The 25083-nt window shown below is 30.3% G+C and overlaps 7 protein-coding genes across 12 annotated transcripts; 2 read left to right on the top strand and 5 right to left on the bottom strand.

Annotated features, from left to right (window-relative positions):
* Positions 1-199: 199 nt before the first annotated feature.
* LOC143183948 (galactoside alpha-(1,2)-fucosyltransferase 2) lies at positions 200-3099 on the top strand. Of its 3 annotated transcripts, none has more exons than XM_076385793.1 (3): positions 200-875; positions 1933-2190; positions 2253-3099. In XM_076385793.1, exons 1-3 carry the CDS (start codon positions 853-855, stop codon positions 2791-2793), a joined length of 822 nt encoding a protein of 273 aa, XP_076241908.1. In that variant the 5' UTR covers positions 200-852; the 3' UTR covers positions 2794-3099. The 3 variants fall into 3 exon arrangements, with proteins under 3 accessions (XP_076241908.1, XP_076241907.1, XP_076241906.1); XM_076385792.1 differs by having other exon boundaries at positions 409-875; positions 1911-2190; positions 2253-3097; XM_076385791.1 differs by having other exon boundaries at positions 483-875; positions 1566-2190; positions 2253-3090.
* Positions 3100-4436: 1337 nt separating this feature from the next.
* On the bottom strand, positions 4437-6655 carry Gas8 (Growth arrest specific protein 8). The gene is made up of 7 exons (XM_076385784.1): positions 6341-6655; positions 6010-6271; positions 5678-5938; positions 5454-5621; positions 5298-5384; positions 5008-5217; positions 4437-4947 (listed from the first exon to the last, which is right to left on the bottom strand). Exons 1-7 carry the CDS (start codon positions 6496-6498, stop codon positions 4732-4734), a joined length of 1362 nt encoding a protein of 453 aa, XP_076241899.1. The 5' UTR covers positions 6499-6655; the 3' UTR covers positions 4437-4731.
* Positions 6656-8079: 1424 nt separating this feature from the next.
* Positions 8080-11966, bottom strand: Fbl (pantothenate kinase 3 fbl). 4 transcript variants are annotated; one of them, XM_076385786.1, is made up of 10 exons: positions 11830-11966; positions 10284-10461; positions 9728-9906; positions 9491-9664; positions 9241-9408; positions 9089-9165; positions 8836-9012; positions 8602-8737; positions 8416-8529; positions 8080-8327 (listed from the first exon to the last, which is right to left on the bottom strand). In XM_076385786.1, the coding sequence occupies exons 2-10, from the start codon at positions 10405-10407 to the stop codon at positions 8274-8276; spliced, it is 1203 nt and encodes a 400-aa protein (XP_076241901.1). In that variant the 5' UTR covers positions 10408-10461; positions 11830-11966; the 3' UTR covers positions 8080-8273. The 4 variants fall into 4 exon arrangements, with proteins under 4 accessions (XP_076241901.1, XP_076241905.1, XP_076241904.1 ...); XM_076385790.1 differs by having other exon boundaries at positions 10299-10461; XM_076385789.1 differs by lacking the exon at positions 11830-11966 and adding an exon at positions 11569-11580.
* A 943-nt stretch (positions 11967-12909) lies between these two features.
* On the bottom strand, positions 12910-13689 carry Rtp (MORN repeat-containing protein retinophilin). Its single transcript, XM_076385795.1, has 4 exons — positions 13665-13689; positions 13360-13543; positions 13182-13291; positions 12910-13118 (listed from the first exon to the last, which is right to left on the bottom strand). The coding sequence occupies exons 1-4, from the start codon at positions 13672-13674 to the stop codon at positions 12970-12972; spliced, it is 453 nt and encodes a 150-aa protein (XP_076241910.1). The 5' UTR covers positions 13675-13689; the 3' UTR covers positions 12910-12969.
* Positions 13690-13725: 36 nt separating this feature from the next.
* Mms19 (MMS19 nucleotide excision repair protein) lies at positions 13726-17947 on the bottom strand. Its single transcript, XM_076385783.1, has 9 exons — positions 17606-17947; positions 17011-17249; positions 16610-16942; positions 15936-16530; positions 15590-15862; positions 14794-15512; positions 14460-14717; positions 14231-14395; positions 13726-14154 (listed from the first exon to the last, which is right to left on the bottom strand). Exons 1-9 carry the CDS (start codon positions 17700-17702, stop codon positions 13954-13956), a joined length of 2880 nt encoding a protein of 959 aa, XP_076241898.1. The 5' UTR covers positions 17703-17947; the 3' UTR covers positions 13726-13953.
* Positions 17874-22434, top strand: LOC143183949 (ubiquitin domain-containing protein 1). Its single transcript, XM_076385794.1, has 5 exons — positions 17874-18000; positions 18067-18178; positions 18541-18900; positions 19000-19118; positions 19222-22434. Exons 2-5 carry the CDS (start codon positions 18097-18099, stop codon positions 19381-19383), a joined length of 723 nt encoding a protein of 240 aa, XP_076241909.1. The 5' UTR covers positions 17874-18000; positions 18067-18096; the 3' UTR covers positions 19384-22434.
* On the bottom strand, positions 22272-24787 carry LOC143183946 (heme A synthase COX15). Its single transcript, XM_076385785.1, has 6 exons — positions 24410-24787; positions 24184-24340; positions 23967-24093; positions 23573-23705; positions 22876-23500; positions 22272-22805 (listed from the first exon to the last, which is right to left on the bottom strand). Exons 1-6 carry the CDS (start codon positions 24415-24417, stop codon positions 22551-22553), a joined length of 1305 nt encoding a protein of 434 aa, XP_076241900.1. The 5' UTR covers positions 24418-24787; the 3' UTR covers positions 22272-22550.
* Positions 24788-25083: the final 296 nt, after the last annotated feature.

The raw sequence follows: 25083 nt of genomic DNA, 5'->3' as shown, positions 1-25083 counted from the left end.
TACATCCACCGCTAAAAAATCGCAGAGGGCGCTCGACACAAAAATCCATGAGCTGTCCAGTAGTCCACAGAGATGTCAGGGAACCTACTGTTCCTTCTGTCAATTAATATCACGAGATAAAAAGGGGTTGTTTCTTCTCTCTAGTAACGTCACGAACAGAGATGGTATGAACTGCTGCCCAGTGACGTCACAAGGTAGAGGGTGAATTTTTCAAATAATGTGGAAATTCTTAGTAATCACTGACAGGTGATTCAATCCTCACCCCATTCGAAAAGTTCCCTTTCTACCTCGTGACGTCACTGGACAGCAGATTTCATACCATCCCTGGTCACGAGGGGAGTTCCATATGGGTTTCCATAAGACTCCCCACCCCATTTGAAAACTTCCCTCTCTACCCTGTGACGTTACTGGTTACTGAACAGAAGAAACGACAGCTCTACCATCCCTGCCAGTCTATCGTGGGCTATCGTGTGTACAAGACTGTGTAGCTGTGTCTATAGGTCATATCGTCCAGGGGTGAGTTTCTCATGACGTCATAGGCTGGGACAACATCCCCCTACAAGAATGCAAGTTCGAGTCGAAGAAGGGATTATTTGCTATTTAGCAACTCGTCCGAGTGGTTTTATTCCGAAAAAACGTTTGTAAAATAGTGCCGCGTTCTAAAAAAGTGGGGTAGATTGTAATTATACGTGGGAAGAAGTCAGCGTCGATGAAAAACCTTGAAACGTCTCTTGGAAACGCAACAAGCGTCGATGCATAGGATACGCATCGATTTTACCGGGAAAATATGAGCAAAGGAAACAACAGGCTGATCGACACAACCCTCGCGGGTGGCAGTAAACTTCGATTGCAATGCGAATATTTTATTGGAACAGGTGAGTAGTTAAATATTGCAATTGATACGTGAAATAATTTGATCTCTGCTATCGAACGCAATTTAGTCGTTAGTTTTACGAAATGGGTCAGAAATATCATTCTTAATATGTAATGAAATTCTTGATAAATCTTTTTTTTTTTAAATTTAAGTAATGAAAAAATATAAGTTATTTTTTCATAATTTTATTTTTTGTATATTTTAACGTGCCATTTATAGATATCATACACGATAAACATTTTTGTATATATCGAAGTTACATTTAAAATTCACCACCTGTTAACTATTTTATAATGACCCCCTACGCAAATGTAATATAATATTTTTAGATTCAAAGGGAAGAAATGCTAGTTTGTTTTACATATATTACGCTTTGTATAATAAAATTTCGCCAAGTTAGTAGTTTTAAAACAAGTACAAGGCCATGTCCTTTTTAACTGTCTGACTAAAACAGATATCTACTACTGAATTTAGTAGTTTCATACAATTTTTTACTTACTCTGAACAACTTAAACAATATGAACAGTATAATACACTTTCAAATTATGTTAAGAATTGTGTTGAAATTCTTATGTTTTGAATTATTTCTATTATTTTTTATTGATTATCATATATTATCCCCTTATCCTACTATCATTTACAATATGGAAAACATACGTTATTCAATATAAATGATATTATCATTGTAAAGATGTACGTCGGAAAGCAAAGGACATGGCACACCTGTAGATACGAAATGCTGGACTAGTGGAAGTTGAAGAGTAGAAAATAAACAGAGAGCAGTAGTGTGGAGGATAGAAAAAGAATTGATGTATACGTAGTGACAGCACCTTACAAGAGTAAATGAGGATAATGAGTCACGCTCAGCAGCATGTACTTGCAAGCGCAATAGTTCTCGCTCTGATAGTGGTCTTCGGCATCCATGTCTTCCTCTTCCCCATGTATACATCCAATCCGCCAGCTCGCCATATAAAGATCTCAACGTATGAGCAAGCCCTTTGTCGCACCACGCTAAAAAATATCAAAATACCACCAGAGTGGAGAAATCCTTGTCCCAGGTATGGAATAGTTTCGGCAGTCCAAGGTGGCAGACTTGGAAATCAAATCTGGGAGTACGCATCAGTATGGGCTACTGCCAGAAGAACCGGCTTAGAACCATTCATGCCACGTTGTATACTGAAAACTCTTGAGGAGTACTTTGAGAATCTTAGCATTCCACCACTAAGTTACATCGGGCGATGCAATTTGGACATTAGCCAAATTGTAAACTCCCTTGGACAGTGGAATAGCACAGAACAGAATATTATCATACCAAGGTGAATCCCTTTATTGTATTTGCTATAATGGAAATTGTATTTTTCAATATTTTTATTAACAGGCATGCAGCCTATTGGTCTCTCATTCTGATGTGGCTAGATGATGTTCGAAGAGAATTTACATTTAAGCCAAATTTAAGAGCCTATGCAGACAGGGTTCTGAGAGAAGCAGCAGAAGAGTTTAAGTTACCTGAGCCAACTTTTGTAAGCATACATGTTAGAAGGACAGATTACATAGACTATCTCTGGCAGAAAATGAAAATCAGACCTGCACCAGTCAGTTACTACTTTGCTGCAATGGATTACTTCATTGGCAAGTATAATAATGTAGTATTTATAGTGACTAGTGATAATATAGTTTGGTGTAAGTATAATTTACATAGTAAACGACATAGAATCAAATTTGTCTCTGATATGGATGCAAAAGGTCCTGGCAAAGATCTTGCAGTTTTATCAGCATGTAATCACAGTATTATAGATTATGGTACATATGGTTCATTTGGGGCAATTTTGGCTGCTGGAGAAACTGTAGTATACAATGTAACTACATACTTTTCTACCTTAATTGCTGATGTTTTACCAAACTGGAAAATAATGAGTTAAACAAAAATCAAAAGAACACTTTCTATGGATCTAAAATTAAATATTACACATGTACAAATATTTTATTCAAAATACTTTTTATATAAAGTTAAACAATCATTTCTTTCAATTTTTAATGTGGAAATGCATTTTACAAAATGTAAAATTGCATGTTCTGCTATTTATTTTGAGACTTAAAACTACTCAAGAATAAAAATTTCCATATCTTTTTCTTAAGCACAAATACTGATGTATTGCTTAAGATATTTGCATATATTGAAATAACACTTTTATTCCATAACATATTTTAGTTGTATTTCTTTATAACTGTAAAGGTTTGTGAAATACAATATTCAGCGTTTTAAATTAGAGAATAATAATTTTTATTTGCAATTAAAGTGTATATAGATGGCATACAACTGTATTTTGTAAAAAGTAACATTTATTTGTAAAACGTTTATATTCCATTATGATTTTATTCATAAAATACTTATAATCTTTTCACCAATTTTATGAGAAAGAACCAAATGAAAGTGTATTGTTATATTTCACAAAATTTTGATTAAAGTGATTTAAATATGATGCTGATAAATTGCTTAGAAATAACTTGCATAGTTTTTCACTTGATTGTAGCACTATCAAGTAAAGTTTAGAAATCTGCACATCTCTAATGATAATAAGGAAATTAATATATTTTAAAGAATTCATAAAGATGTAACGTATGAAAGGGATACAACAGAACAATGGACCACTAATGTCTAAAATTATAACAGATGCTTATTTTTTTTACTACTGTGATTCATACTCATATGGCTTTGAAAAATTGAAATAGGTTCAATATTCTTTTGACATAATGAACCGATAAACTAAGCCTAATCGAAAAATCTGCAGAGACATGGAATACAAATTTTACAGTGATCAAAATTAAATACAATAACTTTTGGATGTTCGTATTATTATTTACAGGATCATTAGCTTTAGACTAGCTTAGAATTGTTTCGTGATACAACATAACAATCGAAAAAAGATAGTTGAATGTATTTGCATTCATTTAATGTGTCTTTCTTCTAAAGACAAATTTGCAGAAATAGAAGTATTAATGATCTGTAACTCTTACAATGTACAATGATTTCAACTGTGATTCTATTTCTTATTGTGCCAAAATTCTTAATATACATAAAGATGTAAAGAGAACATATATACGTATGTCTATGCACATATAAGTATGTATTTATACATACATAAATATGCGAATACGGAAAAAAACGTATATACATACACATATACCGAAATTATATCTATACAAGATATTATATAATGTTTACAAATTATTAAAAAATGATAAATTATTCCCTTATATAAGAAATAAATGTTGTGAAACCTGAAAAATTCAATAGATTGGAGGGACAGATATTTTACATAAACACAGTATATAAGTGTTTCAAATTTATTAACTACGTGACCTGATATATTCGATTTATAATATTTTATAAATTAGTTTAGTTTATGTGTCTATGTCTATATATGAAATATCTTAAAATGTATTTGTGCCTGTTGGTTGTTTAATCATAAAAAATATAGTCAAAAGATATGGTACAAAATCGTACCACTATTCACAATTTATAAAAATGTTGAAAAGACATAAATGGAATAAAAATAATTATAAAACCACACAACTTCCAGGCACTGACATGATTGTACATTTTCTGTGATAATTTTATGTAATTTGTAAAAAAGAAAATATAAAATGGATGTGGTATAACTTCTACATTTTATATAATTATAAAACCACCTATGTAGGAAGTTATCTATATGTTTTCCCTACCAAACTTATTTTATTACTTTTACGTTTCACTAATCACTCAAAAAAGGCATACTCGGATTCAATAATAAATATAATATACGCATATACGTATGTTATAATATAAAATACAAACAATTTTAGTAAGACCTTGTTAATTAACGGTTTGTAGTAACAAGACCTGCTGGTCCTAGTCCTAACTTTGTACTAACTGCCTTGCCTCTTAAGGGCTGAAAACCGAGTTCACATTTTGGAATACCATATTCCTTTAACTTAGCTTCATACGTTCTAAGTAAATCGTCATGTGCTTTGCAAACTTTTGCTAACTCGTATTGGAGATCTTGTATCGCAGTATTCTTTTTGTTAAGCATACTCTGTAAACCAAGGATTAGTTAAAAAGAAGTATAAATATATAAATGTGTAAATGTAAATACCTCTAATTTTTTATTAGCATTGACAACAGCCATTGGATCCAATTGTGCGGCAGTGAGTACTTCGCTAATTTGCGCTTCACGTTGTTCCAGTAAATCTGATAACTTCTCAAGTTTCTTTTCTAAGAGAACATTCTTTAGCCCAGTCTTTTGCTGAAGTTCTAGTATAGCAGATATAAATCTTGAATGTAGTTCATCTCTTTCAGATTGACACTATAATAAAATATATTTTGATTAGAATGATAGAGATAATATTCTTGATTAAAAGTGGAATACATTCGCTGTGAACATACTTTTTCAAAACGTAATTCTAATACTTCATTTTCCCATTTTAAATTTTCGAAGTTTTTCGAAGTCGATGCCAATCGTTTTTTCGTATTCTAAAATAATTTAAAATAATATTTTAGAAAGTTTAATATGATGAAATAAGAGAAACTGTAAATACCAACTGCTAAACACTGTTTATCTTTTTCATAATTTGAAAGTTGATGACTCAGGTGTGCTAAGGTTTCTTCCTGAGATTTCAAATCAGCAGAATATTTTTTATTTTCGTTTGTCAATTCTCGTACTTGTTTCTTCATGCGCTCCTCGTTATTTTTCATTGTATCCATTTGTTCCTATAATATCATTAACTTCATGACATTGATAACTTTTTATTACATATTAATCATACCTTCATGCTTTGTATTAATGATAAATTGTTAAGGGTAATATCATTATAGTAGGCTTTCATTTCTGTAAAGGCTTTTTCATGATTCTTCATTAAATTTGCAATTTGTGTATTTTTTCTTTCTTCTACTTCAGTTATTTCCATCCTGTGTTTTAATGTAAGAGATTCATAGAGGCTTGCTATTTTTTGCTCATACTTTTGTTCCATTTCTGCTGCTTCAGATTCAAATTGTTTCATCATTTTATCTAATTCTTCTGCATTTTTCTAGACAACAAATTTTAATTTGTATAAATCTGTTCAATAGTAATACAAATTTATTTGGATTCCTTTCATACCAATTTCAGTGTACGTATTTCATTCATATGTGCCACTTCTTGTTCCTTTTGCATCTTCTTCAAATCCTTTTTATCTTTAAACAATTCATTTTCTTGAACTATATGATCATCTTGTGCTATTTTAAGTGCAACCATATGCTCAGCTTTAGTTTCTGATAAATTTGTCTGATGTTCATACATTAGGTGTTTTACTTTTTGCTTGTACAATTTAAGTTCTGCTTCATGTTTTTCTGTTAATTCTTCTTTTTCGCGTTCTTTATTTCTTCATGAGCAATAAATATTAATTCAATATACATTTAAAATACTACAAAGAAATGTATTATACAAGTACCTGACAACTGCACGTGCTTCATCTAACTGATGCCTTGTGATTTCCCAAAAAGTTCTGAGCTTGTCCCTTTCAAGTTGAAAAAAGTTCCTTTCTTCTCTCTCACGTTCGATCTCTTCAAGTATTTTATGAGCATAAATTTCTAATTGCTCTCTATTCATTTTTGATGTGTCTGCCACACCAACAGTATCAGGTACTTTTGTCTTTTTTGGACTCTAAAAAATTTTCACAAATAATTAAAAAACGTATTAATACATTAAAACATATCAGTATATTCATTATGTAAAAAATACAATCTTATCTTATAAACAATACAACTTACCATGTTTGCAAAAATTAATATTGGAAATACTTGGAAGACTTTAAGAACTGATATCAATTACAGCTTCAGAAATTAAAAATAGCGATTTAGCAAAATAAATCACAAACAGCAATAATATTAACTGTATAGTAAACTGTATTTACAGTCTTTATTGACAATTACATTGGATTAAAGTGAAGTTACTCTATTTTGATGGAACAGTTGCTTAGCAACCAAAATCACCTTTGTTGCAGAGGTGCTCTTGAAAATGTGTGAATGCAACAGAACATAAAATACTGACATTTTATCGTCTAGTCTAGTATATAATCGTACTGTTTTATTAACAGTGGTATATATAAAAAAATGCAACGATTAATAAATGCATGCAAACGTGACGATAGAATTGAAACAGTATTTTCAATCCTGTAATAATAATTTTTCTAATATCTCATGCAAAACATGGGATTATTTATTAATATAAGAAAATTACATGTATGTTCCTATTCCACAAAAATAAACGTGTAAACAAACCATTGTTATTTTGTTTAAATTCATGCATATATTAGCTATAACGTCAAACATATAAAAACGTATAGCAAAAACATTCTACAATTCTACAATACAAATGTTCCCATGAATGATTTCCATTCTATTGTACGTCGTGTAACAACTTAATTTGTAAAAAGAATAATCTAACAATATGTTACGTGTCCACATCCTTAAAGCACCTTATGCACAAAATATTATTGCACAGTGTTTATAAATATTTAATACAATTCGCCTATAGTATTTTTCAAATTTCAACCTACAAAATGCACAAAATGCACATAAATAACTTCTAAATGTGGCCACTGACCATTATATGCGTTTTATAATCTTTGCAATAATTGTCATCATATAAGTCAATTGTTACATTTCACTTTTTGTAATAAATAAAGTAAAGTAACATTACGAACAAAACTAATAGAAGTAATACAGATTAAGTACTGGTCAATGCAGTATATTTCGTTCTTTTAATAGTTCCGAATGATCGAAAATTTATAAAAATGACAAATATCGTGCTGCCTACGTAGGATTTTGAGCGTGTATTTATAAAAGTAGTATTGAAAAAGTAAAATATGAGGTAGACTCATGTTACTCATATAAAGAATACTCAAATAAGTTGTATGCGTTTAGAGTTTGGTCCGTTGTAATTTCCTATACAAGGTGTCTCATGCGTCTTAAGGCAACTTGTCTTAAAGTTAAAGGAAAGTTCCGAAATTTGTTGACATTTACATGGGACACCTTGTATACGTACATTCGTGCAAGGTTTGTGCCCACATTAGGTCTCTATGCAACAATCATGTAGCGTGTCTTAATACAATAACTTATACTGTGAATAATCATTGAAACCGTAACAAACATGATCATAGTTGAAGATAATACAATTGTGACTTGGTCGTTCTCGCCGCTACAAAATTTTATGTAATAATAGAACTGCATATACAACATATACAATAATTCCTGAGAAATTAAATAATATATAATAAAAATAAGCAATTATATTAAATAATTATGTAACCATCCTCCTAAAAGAAATTCATTTGAATTGGAGTATCAAATGGAATGCTATATATTATGCAATCTTCTAAAATTTTAGCTTGTTTCACCATTGAATTGGAGCAGGCATCCTACTGCACCAAAGTAACCCTGTAATTAACAAAATTTAAAAAGATATAATTATGGCATTTAAAATGTTCAAAATTGTTTAAAAATATGTGTCTTGTATATACTTCACCTCATGCTCTAAAAACAAAGCTTTCATTGTCCCTTTAGACCAATAATCCATAGCATAGGCCAGAAGTTTCATTGATATAGGATTTACCCTGAGGAAGTTTCCTACGAACACTACCTAAATGTTCCAACTTTTATTAGAATCATATAAAACTTTTTGAGTAAAATGATTCTGTTAATTGTCATTTACCCTTTCAATTTTTTCATTGACAGCACACATACGGGCAATAGAACCAATATTATTTGTAATAGTTACAAGCGTTGCACGTGCGAGATCTTCTTTACTAACAGCATTTCGACGGTCTTTGGAATTCATCTGTCCAAAACTATATACACAATTAACAAATATGCAAAGCTTTCAAACTACAAAACATGAAATTTAATATGTTAATTTGTTAAAGTATTAATAATGCTTTAACAGTACCTGCTTGCTACAAGATCTCCAGGAAGACCAAAGGGTCCATAGTCTCCACCATAAATATCTTTAACTAACTTATCCACTCTAGTATTATCACCCCCAGTTGCTAATTCTATTGCCTCTTCAAAAGTGTTACATCCAGTTAGTAAGCAGCATAATCCTAAGAATGTACCACCACCTAAACTGAATGTAAAATAAATGTATCAATATTAAAGCAACTAAAGCAATGTATTTTTTACTTATTGTTAAAATAACAAACCTGGTTCCAGATATTCTTTTATAATTCTCTGGCCCATAAACTGCTAATATGCTTACTCCAGATCCAATATTTACAAGCTTTAAAAAATAATTATAAATATGACATTCAGACTTCAAGAACTTTTTAAAACATTTTTAAAGAATTGAACATACCAAAAAAGGATAAGGTTCAGAAAAATCATAAGGAACCTTCTGACATTTACTATCATCCGTAGGATGAGACCAATAATAAAATTCATGTGGATTTGTTGTCTCTATATAAAGCATACCACGTATTAAGCTATCTAATTCGTCAAATTTTGCTAAATTCATGTTTACTTCCTACAAAGAAAATAATTACATAGAAAAACATTATATATGATATATTTATGAAGGATTAGATAATACAACTTATGTATCTTACTTGTTTAAAATTTTTTTCAAATTTATATGCTCCACCACCAGTAGCACAAACAGTGGTTACCAGATTAGCCATACCCTTAGACCTTGCAAAGGCTAAAAAGTTTCCCATTTCACTTGTAGGAAATCTGATAAAATGTAATGTGCCACGTCTACCTCTGATGCAGACATTATCCATCTGTAAGTTGTTATAAATTAATTTCCATATGAAATATTTAATATCTAGATTATGGAGACAGACCTGTAAGTGTATATCACGGTGGCCTGTTTTTCCATATGCAGAATTTTTTACTAAATATCGCCTAATATTTTTTAATGTTTCTACTTCTGCATCTGCTTCATCCCTTGTAATATCTTTGGGTTCAAAATATACTAATTTGGATAATGTACCACCTATATCCATACCAAACCATGGCATTGCTAAAAAGTATAAAAAACAATACATTACTCCAAATAGCATTACAACATTATATAAATATAGAAATACTTGAATACTTAGTTATTATATGTTACAAATACAATTTGTATACAAACAATAACAAAACATAAGGGGACATTACATTACAGAATACATTGTATTACTTTTTGGGCACAAACAAATATAAATTAAGATATAGTTATCAAAAGGTTATTGGATGAGGTGATAAGAAGAGCGATTTAAAATACAATTAAGCATTTGAGAATAAATGTTTATCACTTAATAAGTTGTTATCAAGCTATAAAACTCATTAGGTATTACTAGCATATAAGTTATTATTATAATAAAAAATAAAAGTGGCTACTCTAAGCACACATACAATTAAATGACTCACAAGGTGATGAATGATTTTTGGACTCCTTTGCTGAAGCTTCAGTATCAGTGAAACCATTAGATGCCATAACTTTTGCAGTGATGTGACTTTTATAACTCTGAGGACTCATTGCTTAACTTAGAGTTATCGATAAATCACTCTACTGCAATGTATATTCCTTTAGCTGGAAATAACAAAACATATTGTATAAAATCATTTATGTTATTAAAGATTTGATGAGTTTTATAAATTACCATGTAATGGTGATGTAAATACGTAACCATATTTGTCAGGATTAGTAAACGTTATTCTTCAATTATAAATGGAAATATTAATTCTATATACTTATTTAAACTCACTGTATAAGTTATAGTAATATGTTCTCTAGATAAACAAGTAACAAAGAATGTAAAATAATTCAGGTCATTTAAATATAGTTTATCATTTGCTGTTTAGTGTTCTCATAAAAAATATTTAAAAGCCTAATTATTTGAATTTGTTATTGCTTGATTATCTTAAAAACATTGTTAGTTTTCCTTATTAAATGTTAGATACACTCTGTATACTATCCTCTACCTTCTACAATACATATATTAGACAAAATAAATAATATTATCTTCATCAATTTATCAAGAGATACAGTTTGCCTTGCACTGTATGATTACACTAGAGCTTGCATCAAAGGATAAGGATAAGCCAATCCAAATAATTTCCACTCAACTCGAAACAAGTGCATGGCAGTGCACTAATACTGATAGAAATCAAACTTTAACAAGTAATTGGCCCTACATACACACATTAAATGGATCAATGAAAATTGGCAATGCACACATTCACATTTATACTGAATTCAATCGTTAGTTTTTTGGTACTTTTGAACTCAGGAGAGCTCAAAACGTTGAAAAATACAAAAAGAACAGGGGAATTCTAAATTTGACTCATAGTAATATGTAAATAATATAATACATATAACAATCGGGAAAATAAAAAATTTTATCTAAACTCTGCAATGAAACTAGCAGTTGTGTAAGAAACGATAAAAAATAATAAATCAACACGCATAATATAATTGTCACTAAATAAATATCTATCGTATACGCGAATCGATTTACAGAATCGGCAGGCGTTAAAATCGCAAATATTATTTGCGAGGTAACGCCATCGGTGCTCGTGCAATCTTAAATGACGAGTCATACGAGTGTCGGCACACACACATACAGGAGTGTACACACTCGAGAATCTGTCGGAAGATCCACGGAAACAGCAACTTTTTCGTTAGAATCTTAATTACCGCGAACGAAGGAGAAGAATACGAAACTGTACCAACACTGGATATGTATGTATTAACTATTGACTAATCGAGAAACGCGAAAGAGGACAGAATACAAGCGCTAATTTTCATGCCAGCCAACGATAGAGAAACAAAGCGGTCGAATATGTAATAACTGTATCGTGTTACGGTATTGCGGCCGTGAATGGAAGTAAAAGAAAACAATAACTGGTACACGTTCTAATCTATAAATGTCAGTTTAAAGGAGAATCAGATTCTTACCGTTCATGGAAGGATTACGATAGCTTCTGTTGATCATCAGTTAACGAATTTAATTAAGACTAGTTGACCATTGAACAGTAATTCTGTTTGATAATGTATCACTGTCACTGCATAATCTATCGTGACTTCAAATAGAAAGTTGTTACACTTTTATTCAATCTTTTCAATCAGATTTAGGAATATATTCGAAATGTGTCACAATCGCTCGGTTATCTAGATTTAGCAATATCGCGTGACAGCAGTTGAGTACTATCTCTAGGAAATGTTTCGAAAAGATTAGCCAATGCTCACTCCTTCCCCTTTAACCCTTATTTGCCTTTCAAATTCCCGGGACACTGCTGGACACCAGTCACGAAGAGTTTATGTTAATCTTTCCTTTTTCCGTGTAATGTCATCGTGCTGACGTCATGGATCGGAGTACAAAAATTTTCGTCGAAAATATTTGAGTGTACAAAACGAAGACACGACGTCATTCTTGTGAGATTGACAAATATAGTCTCGAATTGATGAAGTTTGAGGTGCTTCTTCCAAAAATTTGAGTTCTATACTTCGAAGAGTACAGGTTATGTTCATGGCGTTTGTACATGTGTGCGTATACAGATTTTGCAATAGTTGGATCACGTGCTTAATAGCGGTTTTTAGGATGTGAATAAATTCATCTCTGTTTTTATTTTATGAAATTAAATACTAATTTGAAATTAAGATTTCTATTCGTCTACAATGCCTATATTGCAAACAATTTGATAACGATAATTGTATTGTTGGTGCAAAAAAGATGGTCTCAGTACCAAAATTGAATTTCAAAAGAAATGCATATAAATATTATGAAATTACATGTTTCTTGTATAGTGTGAAGTTGTTTGAAACTCTCTAGGACTTTGGAAGTCTACAATATTTTTTTATATTCTCATTAATGTAACATGAATTATGTAATAAATGAATTAGAAAAACTATAATTTTAGCAATGATAACCATCTGAGGACATTCTTGCATCCAACAGTACAATTATGAAAAGGTATGAATTCAAGATAAAACTTTAATTCTTTTGTTAGCTGAATTTGATAAATGAACAATAAGGAATATTATTATGGATATTTTTATTAATTTTCAATACTACTCATTTTTATTTACATTTACTACTTAACTGCATTGGGCACGAGCCATCATAGAAATCTTCTGTGCCTTTTGTATTATATCAGGACAATGTCTACGACGTACTAGTTTACAATCCTGAAAGAAACCTTCATTTCTAGGGAAACCATGTGATCCATCACTATAAGTGACCAACCCTAGATAAACACAATTTTTTAATTGCTATCTGAAAAATTGCATAGTTGCAATTATTCACGTACCTAAGCCCCACACACGACCACCACGAAATTCTCCTTCAAATTTCATTCCATCTGACCTCCAAAATACACCATGACCATGGAACCAACCTTGCATAAATTCGCCTTCATATCTGACACATAAAAGACGTTATAATATAGATAATTATGTCATTTAAAGAAATCATCTCATGACATTTACTTTGCTCCATCTGGAAATATTATTACTCCTAAACCTGAGCACAATCCATTTTGGAAACCACCATCATAACGTGTTCCATCAGGAAGAAGTAGAGAACCAGCACCATGTTTTAAACCTTTTCCATTCCAGTCTCCAATATATTTTGTACCATCTTGATACTTGTAAGCACCATTTTTTACCACACCTACAATTAAATTTGAATGTACACTGATTTAGTTATCTCCCAGTTTAATACATTTTTTATATAAATCAAAATATTTATAAAAGTAATCAAAAAGAAGAAATCACTGGAAGTTAAGTCTTACCATCACCCATCTTCCTAGTATACTAAAAGCATTAAGGAGTAGCTTTCAGGTTTCAATCCAATTACATAAATCAATTCTTTATTCAATTATGTACAATATAGTAGGAATACAATACGATAAATCTAAATTTCTTTGTTCAAAAAAATATGGAATAAAGACTATTTTACATGTATAAACAAACGTATATGATAAAAATTTTATGTTTGCTTAAAAAAATAAAAAGTACATAAATCTTTCAATCGTAAAACATTTTATTACAATTAATCTAATTTCACTCAACAGGAACAAATCATTCTTCTGTAATTCCTCCTGGCGCGCCAACTAAAAACCATTTCGTTCTTGCATTTACTGCGGCTTTTCGAACTAAACGTTTTCGGTCGTCAATTGAATTTGCTAATTTTTCTAATACATCTTGCTTGTACATGTTAATTAAGATTGTTGGATAATTACAGTAATTTGTTAAACATTCTAGGGCTGCTATCCTAACTCTCTGAAACATTCAATAATATAATCAATACAAAATCATTTATAATATCAAAAGCTAAACGAATTTCATAAGACATTACCATAGTTTTATAGCTGCACAATTTCAAAAATCTTGGAATAAAGCATTGTATTTTATCACCAAAGATACTGTGTTTAGTCTCTAATAGAAGTTTCAGTGTTATTAATGTTGAAAAGATTAATTGTTCATTATCAAGAGATAAGGATTCTATTAACAGTGGAACCAACTGAAAAAAGGAAATATATATAGATATATAAATGATAATAATTATGTTAATATTCAACTGATACCTTTGTTAAATGCATAAATAGAAGTTCCATAGGTACTTCCTCTAGTAGGTGTATCAATGCAGTTAAATAATTTTGCCTTGATAGACCTTCGAAATCAAGATTTTTTTGTATTAAATGCTCAAACACTCTTTGCCTATAAAAAATTCTGATGTTACAGAAATTGTCTTCTGTTAAAGCATCTTCTTGCTTATTTGTTAAAATGTTATATTCTTGTGCAACATATTGACCTACTTGATCATGTTTGAAAATATTTGTCAGCTACAAAGACAAATAAAAAAAATGTTGAATAGTATTGACAAATTGTTCAGGAAAATTCTCAATAACTTTTACATACTTCGTTCAAGAGAATGTAGGCATTACAAGAACCTTTTGTAATGATGGCCTTTGTTAGCCACATTTGCAAGGAAACTGCTGCTTGCTTTGCTTCAATACTAATACTTGTGTCTAACTTATTAGCTATTTTTTCTTTAAAATATAGCAAAATATGTTGAGAATATTCGTCATTATCATTCATTTTGTTTAGCATAACAGCAATAAATTTACACGTTATAAGTCTTATATTTGAATAAATGCTGTTGAGTGATAAGTTATATAAATTTTCTAACAGATTAGAGCTTATGATTAAATTAATGTTTTGTCGTAAAGGGATAATAATATTCATTATTAAAACAGCATTGGTTTCGGAAATTTGTTCATTTAACATTGCAGCGTATCTATTAACAATTTTTTGCTGCTCTTCAGATGTAAGTTTTCTTACAATTAATCGACAAATGTTTAAAATCAAATCTAATATCTGATCCTCAGGAGTTACATTAAGAGCAATCAATTTTTCAATGATATTGCATTCATTGTACAGATAGTGATGAATATCATAGTCAATATCTTTTGTAGCAACTAGCCTGTGAAGACAAGCTAAAGCTGTAAAACTTATTTCAGAATTTGCAGCAGATGTCTGTGATACAATGCATGGAAGAACTTCAGTACCTAATTCGTATGTTTTAGCAGCTGCTGCTGCTACTACTTCCAGTTTACGAACTTCTATTTTTGCTTCATCTGAAATATTTGATATAATAAATTTATATTTCAAAAACGATATTAAAATGCATTGATGCTTAATTTTATTAACTTACCAGTATTTAATTGAAACCTTTCCTTGATTAAAGTAGATATTTCACGTGGATATAATGCAGCAAACGCCAAAGTAGAAATTGTTCTTATTTCATTATTATTTGTTTCAATCAGGTGACAAATCTTATCATAAAGTAAACTTCTATGAGTTCCATTCAGATACATTTTCTGTATTGTGAGTCCATGTAATAGTTTTGATTGTAACTCCATGTGTTCCATTGATAATTCGTTTAAATATAGCTGTGGTATATCTGTCCATGATAGTTCTGGGACATCTGTGTCAAATATTTTATTCTTAAAATATTTTTCAAAATGCAGATCTTGAAAATACATAAACTATGTACATACCTCTTATATGAAAACCATGATCAGAACTAATTTTCATAAAAGTGTTTAATATTTCGATTAAAACAGTTTTATCTGTTACTGAAGTTTTAGAAGAATATTGACCAAGACATAGTGGTACTATCGTTTTTAACACTTGTACACATGATTCTTTATTAACTGTAGCTATGCATTCTAGCAATTTTATAGTTGGTCTAAATAAGCTCAATTGTATATCATACAAAGAAGACTTTACATCTGTGATTATATCATCAATAAAATTTTCACAAAGCTTGATATCATTTGATAAGACTTCTATTATTGATGTGACAGCTTTTAAGCTTGCCTCTTTTAAGTCTTGGTCTCCACCTGGTACAATTTCTTTTCTCAAAACTGATGATAATTCAGTTATATATTGTTCAAGGCCCTTTGTACCAAACGTTTTCACGCCTTTGCATAATAAATTTAAGGAGTCCAATTTGGCAGTTTTAAGATTGGAGCATAACTTCTCAAGTATAAGTGGCATACAAAACTCAGCAAACTGTGGTATAACACAAAGACAAGGTGCCAATTTTTCTGCCAAATCATCACGTGTTATTCCTACTCCATCTGATCCAGACTGAAAAATGTCAAGTCAAATTATAATTCATATTCACAGATAATGAACAATTAAAATCTTGATTGGTTGATCTAATTACAGGATTGAAGTCAACTGGAAAATAACATGCAATGACTTCAAACATTTCTTCAGTTAAATGGCCTAATGGAAATTCTTTTATAAAGTGTGGAAGTATGCTAAATAATAGCATCAAATTTCTAGGATCCCGTTCTCCATCCATAGCACTAATTATTCCATATATAAAATCTGGCCCCATAGTTTTCAAGTCTTCTAATCTGTTTTGTAACAATGTTGAAAATATTAAATATATGTTACGGCGATCAGGTAATAATTGAGATTGGCATTGAACATGATCAAAAAGAACTCTAAATAGACAGGCTGGTGAATCCCTAGGTAAATGCTTCATTTCAACCTGAAAAATAATATATATTGTTTAAATATTATTATAGTATAATTGTTATTGAATATTTCAATATTTACAATTGCCAAAGTTCCCTTTAGTGCTGCAGGTATAATGCTATGATGATCTTTAAGTCTATCCGAATAAAATGATGTTATAAAATGCAGTTCAGTTTCATTCAAATAATCTTTTGGCAAATAAGATAAAATAGAAGAAAGGGTTTCAATACCCCTTTCCCGTATGTTGACATCTTTGTCAGTCACAAAAGGTCCAAGTTCTCCCACAATCTCAAAAAGCTTTATATATCCACTTTGTATTCCTACATAAGATAAAGATAAAATAAAACAAATAATTAGAAATGTACACATAAATTAACAGAACTTATATCCTGTTCATCTTAAAGATGTAATTCTTACTTTCATTGATATCTCAAATAAAAAAATGACAATTATTTCTAACACATCAGTATCTTCATTAATTCTTAGTACTGTCACAAATTACAGAAATATTCTAAATCATTATCTTCTACTTTATTTCAACTAAAGTTTCCTCTCATTTAATGGTATCAAGTATCAATCTATTTTTCACGCACGTGCAATCATTTCTCATTCACTTCTACTACCAAGGCCGTACATTACAAGTAGAGGAAAAATAATTATGGTAATTAGCGAATACCTGAGGCGATCTCCTGGCATGTTCCGTTTAGTGATTCGTTTCCTTTGACAGCAGTAAGAAGCTTCTCTTTAAGAACGGTACTTGTAAGTGAAGCCATCGCAATAACTACATATGCCTTCTTACTGTGTGTCACTTAACCTTACGTGAGAATCAAACTATATTCGTATGGTGTTCGACTATAATCAATCTTTTCACTGTAAATCGTCACAATTGAAGCGATCGACATCTGCGTGTGATTGTTATGTCACATATATCGACTGTCTGTGAATTATCGCGTTCATTGAGAAGTTCAAATATACAGTTTGTTTTATTTAACTTTGAAATCCATTTAATAGGTGCGCGTTAACGGTGTTCTAGGTTATGTTACCGTGGACTCGATTCCAGCGCCTCTAATGGTACTAATTTGTAATCTAATGGATAAAATGGACGAAAATGGCATGCGAGGTGTTGTTAAATTTCAGTGAAATGTTTGGTCGTTCCAGCCACCTAGGATGGGAGGCTGCATAGGTATAACGAGGGCTAGAAACGCCTCCGTCGACGACACTACAGGAAATTCGACGAGGGTAAATTCAGGTAAAAATTTAATCAAAATAAAGTGCGTAAAAATTTCGATCAACAGCGGGCTAACCTTGAAGGCACTTCAGCTTTTTCTCTTGCTATCGTATCTAGCATTTATTGCGCGTTATACCTTATATTTGCATATTGTTTATTACGTGAGAGTTCGTCTAATTAATCGTCACTGCGTCTATCGTAACGTTTCATTACCGACATCGAACGTTATATTTTGCGTGTTATGTTAAGTTTACCGTTTTTAATCGTTTCCGGTGAATATTTAAATTTTAGGATTTTGTATCGTTTTATTGAAATTTGAAATTAAAATGTATCACACTGTAAAATATAAAAACGCTCTGAAAGAAATGATTTTTTTTACTCAGGCAATTCAAGAAAAAATCATCCACTCTGTCATGAAGTAATTAGATGGAAATCAGATGTACCTTTGACAGAAGGACAACTTCGAAGCAAAAGAGACGAATTTTGGGATACTGCACCTGCATTTGATGGACGCAAAGAAATATGGGATGCTTTGAGGGCAGGTGCAACTGCAGCAGAAGCTCAGGATTATCAGTTAGCACAAGCTATATTGGATGGAGCTAACATTTCTGTACCAAATGGCTTTTTAACAGAATGTTATGATGAATTGGGAACTAGATATCAAGTTCCTATTTACTGCTTATCTTATCCAATTAATATTGTGAAAGAGGATAATGGAAGAGACTCCCCAGCCGATTGTTCAGGTGATAGATTAAAATTTGATAAAAATGGAGATTAATTTTTAATATTTTCATGTTCTCTTGTAAACAAGTTTAAAATATTCTGTTATTAATTATTTACAGAACCTGTTGATAGTGGAGTTGAACAGACACTGAAGCTCAGATTATCAACTACATTAGGTGAAGTTAAATTGTCGGTTTACAGCAAAGATACTATTGCTACTGCTAAAAAGAAATTGCAGGTGTGTATAAAATTGCTTTTTATGAAATATGTGTTGATATGTACTAGATTCGTAAAGATTCATAACTTGGTGTTTCATGGTCATAAAAATTGTGTTAATATAGAGTCAAGAAGGTTTAGAACCATCTCGTCAAAGGTGGTTTTTTGGTGGAAAATTATTAGGTGATAAAATGCACATAGAAGAAGCAAAAATACAACCAGGTTATGTCATACAAGTGATTGTGAATCCAGAAAAATTGGATGATAGTCCAATGAAAACAAGCTGAACTAAGGTATACGTCAAAATACAAATCATATTGAACCAATCACTTTCTAATAAACATATTCTTACACATGTTCAAGTAAGAATACATTTTTTTAATTTTATATTGTATCATTGTTAAGAGTAGAGCAGCAATTCTTGAAGTGATTTTTTACAATAAAATAGACTTACAACGTAATTGTCGTAATATACATAAATATTATAATAATTAAATATCATTGCGTTTAAATTATGGGTTGTGATTATTTAATTTTTATTGATTTATGCTAGCATACAAGAAAAAGATTTTGAAATGCTAACATGCGAAATTAAATTACTGAAGAATAAGTTAAAATTTCGAAAAAAATTGGAAAAAAGAATGAGAAAGTGTTTTTCAACTGACATTTAATTTATAGCAGAGAAACATGTATAATTTAATTCTAATGCTCTCATACTTATTTGTTGCTACCAACTAAGGTGCTGGTGCTGTAACACTTGAAAAAAAAAGTATACATTTAAACAATTATTCTTTGCTGCTTATCAAGTTGCATAATTATATGGTGTAAGAAATACTTCATAAATTTAAAGAAGGTAGTAATAATGATAATAATAAAAAAATTACACAAATTTATATTGAATATAAAAACGGCAATAGACAATAGTGAAACAAGGATCAAGATATATGCTGCTTGTTAAAATGCATTTGACTCATTTCGTATGGGTTATATTACCCAAGATTCTTGTTTGAAAATTTAAACTAAATAATTATAACTTTTATAAGATCAAATGAAAAGGAACAATATTTTGCGTTATTTTTGCATAATATGTAGCGTATAAAATTCTTTGACATTTTGTTTTTGACACAGTTAATTAAATTTTTGTAAATGTATTGTTTATAAGTCACGAATTTGCATTATTTCATAAGAGTACATGTTTGGCCTATTAATGGCCTGAAATTTACGATTCCTTCCTATAAGTACTAATAGAATATTGTATAAGGTTTTCACGGCTGAATAATGCACAGAGAAGAAATAAGACTAATACTGTATTGCATGTGGTGCAGAATGTATCGTTTTCACACTATTTTATGAACACAATCATTTACACTGGTTTGTTATTTGCGTATACAATAAAACGATTAACACGATAAAGTCAGTCAGTACTGTTAGTCCTAGAAAGCACTTCACTTTTACTTCTGCTCCACATGTTGCACGAAAAAAAAAAATTGTCTAAAGTATAGCTATACAAAAATGACATACTATGCGTGTGAATTTATTGACTGTATTATGGCGGTGATAAAGTTTGTTTCTTATATACATTGATCATAAAATTATAATATATAATATTGCGTGTGCGTGAATGTATAATACATAATATATAGAGAATATATGTATACAGATACATATATCAGTTTCACTATTCCCATTTGAGTGTCAAAAGAAAAAAAATATTTAATCATATGAATAACTTATTACTAAATCAGATGATCACATGCAAAAGATATAAATGACTGGAAGAAATGGTTACAAACATAAACATACAGGTTTATAAAATGCACATTTCTTCATTATATATAATATATATATATATATATATATAAAATAATTTTTATGTTAACTATGATGCATTTCTTTGATATACTATAAATAAGAGTGCAAATAAAGGGAGCACATATTTTCGATTTACATACATATACTACTATTCTGTCTCTCTATTAGGTCGTTGTGTTTAAGAACTATAACTCCTTTGTATAAAGAAGCAAACTTCTTTTTCTTCACTAATAATGCATCAGTGACACACAAGAATAAGATACTATTATTAGTATGATCAAATATATGATTTCTTTGGTAAAATAGGTAGAATTTTTAAAGCATTACTTTTATCTATTCTCAAAGCTCACAACACACAAACTGAAAATGATACTTTCACATTTATGGAGAAATATTTACTATTGAGAATTAATTAAGATGTATAAAATTCTTAAATAGAACGGTTAATACTACCAGACTGATATTAATTTTTGCAATACAGAATTTTAATTACCTATAATTGTGTTAAAAAATATTACATTCAATTCTTTCTTGGTTGATGGTTAACATGGTACATGAACTTTGTCTTGAGCATAATATCAATTACATTTACTGTTTGCACATTGTTGCATGAAGGTTTTAATAGAAATTTTGTGTAAACCTTTTTCTAAATAATTTGTTCTTTTTCTTATTATGTGAATAATGGAAAACATTCTTCTTTAATAATACTCATATGCATACAACAATAAATAAAAAATGTGATGTGGTGCAATTGCCATGTAAGGAAATAAAAATAAAAAAGAGAATGAGTGTAAATAAAAAAAAATGTTACAATAACGAAAGTGCAATTCAAAACGCCTAATAAATACTGCTGCTGCTTAATATTAATATTGTTATGTTGGACCAATGGATACAAAACGTTTTAAAACTATCGGAAAAGAAAGAAAAGAGATCAGATAGCACGACTGCCAATAAAGCTGAATTTACTGTGTTGCTGATCGGAAATTATTAGTAAATACGATATTGTGAACTTTTTGAAAGCTAATAAAAATGTTACTGTAATTAGATAGCAATTATCTATTAAGCAGGGTTTACACACTTTTTTAAACTAATTGAACACGTGATGTATTCACCAAAGCTGATTTTTGAAATTAGGTGCCAGACCTAACATCATTTAATATTTGATAAATTCCTAAATACGAGGAAAATGCAAATGATGTTAGTAGACGGTCCGCATTGATTTACAATGTAGAAGTATAATCCAATCAGGTCCATATTGTGTAATTTTAACACAAATCGTGAAAAGAGCAGAATTATGCGATTGATGCAAATACTAAGTGGTTTGTTTACTGTTATTTTAAGATAGTTATTTATTTGTTTTTAATGAATATGGAATTAAATATACTTACAAAATATTGTAAAATTACTTAAACTTCGATATTTTGATTGTAAGTATATTACTTTAAGATATACACATGTAAATTAATTTTTATGAATATTGATTATTATAACTTAATGCATTGTCAAATAAAGCGTAATGTTGTGAATGTGTCACAACTTTTTTTAACCAGATCCTAATTTATGTAAAAAAGAGAAAGAATACGACACAATGTGCACTATCATACATAATTTTATAGTCAAATATTTATATTTCTATAAAACTTTATTTAATAGCATATTTCAAATATTTCAATTCATGACACAACCAAATCATTGTACTTAAAACAAGAAGACTTCCTGACTGATGAAGTGCAGCTAGTGCTACAGGCACGTGATACATCAATGTTGAAATTCCTAATAATACTTGTAAATAACCCGCGCAAAGAGCGGCAGCTACTGCTTTCTTTGCGTTTCCAGGAAGCCTGTGATGACGAGACGCTATTCCGATGTAAGTTATTAATGACAAAGTAGTGATGCCCTGTAAAAACGGCATTTCATTATTAGTAGTTATAGATATCGGATACTGTTTCACTCTCTCTAGGACATACCAATATTCTGTGATCAAATTGTACAGCAGTCGGATTTTCAGTAAAATTTTTCCATTTAGGTGCTAGTGCAAGTAGATCATCTGGTATCCATTTATTTGCCATTTTTGGGAATGTGTTATAAATAAGTCCTGCATCCATTCCTGCTACTAAGGCTCCAGACATAGCAGTAAGGAAAACTAATCCCTTGGTAGAGTGAACTAATGTTCTAAACGATTTTAGTTTCCTTTTTACATTATTAATATTAATATTCGAATTATCAAGCGCTAGTTTCTGGGCAGGAAGTAAGTAATTTAAAGCATTATACAAAAATCCTGTATATATAATAAATGCCATTCCCAAATGCGCAGCCAAACGGTATTGTGAAACACGAGGTACATCTGATGGCTCCACAAAACGATCTTCCAAACCAGATTTAACCATGTACCAACCCATAAGACCTTGTAAGCCAATCAATATTCCCAGGACTGCTACTCTGGTTTTCATTTCTGGTCTCAGCATACCTTTTGCCCAAAAGTATGCTGCTGGAATTATGAATACACCACCTATTAAACGCCCCCACATTCTATGTAAATATTCCATCCACCAAATGCGTTTAAATTCTTCTAGTGTCATGTTTTGATTATTTCTAAAATAAAATGTTAGGATAAAATATACGATTTTATAAAAATGTTGTAAGTTTCATAACATAAACCCTCACATTTTATACTCAGGAAACTGTTTGTAACGTTCAAATTCTGCATGCCATTGACTTTCTGTAGTAGGTAACTTTTCACCAAGTAATTTCCAAGTGACCATAGATAAGCCAGATTCTGTTAGTCTTGTTACACCTCCTAAATACATAGGATAGGAGAATTCATTGATTTAATGTAAATTTTTGCTATGTAATATATTTTATTCATGTATTATACTTTATATGGGCTTAAATTTCTATTGACTATACAAACTTAGAAGATAAGATATATTAAACTATATTATACAAGATAATATGCAGTACTATATAAGTTTTAAGAATTACTTTCCATAAGTTGTATCAGTAACAACTTTCACTACAGTACGAACACAATAATAAAATAAAAAATAACCCGTTATACCTAACACTACAGCTATAAAAACCATGCCACTGCAAGTTAACATCCATTTTCCTACAATTTTATCTGTTTTATGAACTGATTTTGATGATAAACTTAAAGCTATGGTGCTTCCTTGTTTGAGTAAATCCTGTAAATAAAATCAGCTGATTCAATATTTACAATTATAATTACACATACTATTATATTTTAACTCAAATCTATAATTAATCAGTGATACCTTATGGAAGTAAATAGCATTTCTTTTTGTTAATAAAAATGCTTTATCTGTAATTCTGGGTTTTGGAGCACAGGTATATAAATTCTGCCGAACTGGCAGCAGTCTTGTTGCATTGTTTCTAGCAATTGTTGTACAATATCTTGTTACATTAAGCATGCTAAAAAAACACAAATAATATTCAGTTAATAACTATACTTTTATATTTAATTGAAATCTATGCACTTACATTGCCATATTGTACTTCTATCTTAAACAATACTTTTATTTTTACAAGTCTTTACTTTTCAGCAACAGCAAGTAAACAAAAGATTACATTTATTTTGCATGTCTTTTAAAAATCAGATTAATATCACATATACAGAAAAAGCAACAACTGTGGAGAAATCAAGAGATAAACCGAATTATTCTTCATTCACACAAATACGTAGGAGTAACAAGCAAAGTAATCTTCACGTTTTTTATCTATATAGGCTCGTCACATTGTATATTGTATGTTTATAGTGTACGATTTGCAATATTGTTAATTTTTTTTTTATCCATCTAACGACTCAATATCGAACTATAAATAGTATGAACCGTGATAAATCTATCGGGATAGATTGGAAAACTCATGGATTTCCATGTTTCATGTTCTGAAATACCGACTTCGTGAAAATCTACTGGTTTTCAAGCGCCCTCTGCAATTTTCAAGCGGTGGAGATAGAAAGCACATTGTGTTCTCATCATTGACGCTGGTAATGTCAGTGAACGAGAAAAAATTCCTACTATACCAACCAATATACAAGGTGTCCCACTAAACTTTCTTCCTCATTCATCCCCATCATTTCAACTAACAAGCGAAAATGCTATTTACAAAAGATATTCTGGTAAAGATATTATATAAAAGACATATCGCGAGCG

This window comes from Calliopsis andreniformis, chromosome 9, assembly GCF_051401765.1.
Source record: "Calliopsis andreniformis isolate RMS-2024a chromosome 9, iyCalAndr_principal, whole genome shotgun sequence".
NCBI lineage: Eukaryota > Metazoa > Arthropoda > Insecta > Hymenoptera > Andrenidae > Calliopsis > Calliopsis andreniformis.
Note: the sequence above shows the minus strand (reverse complement) of the source record. Positions and strands in the feature narration are given on the sequence as shown.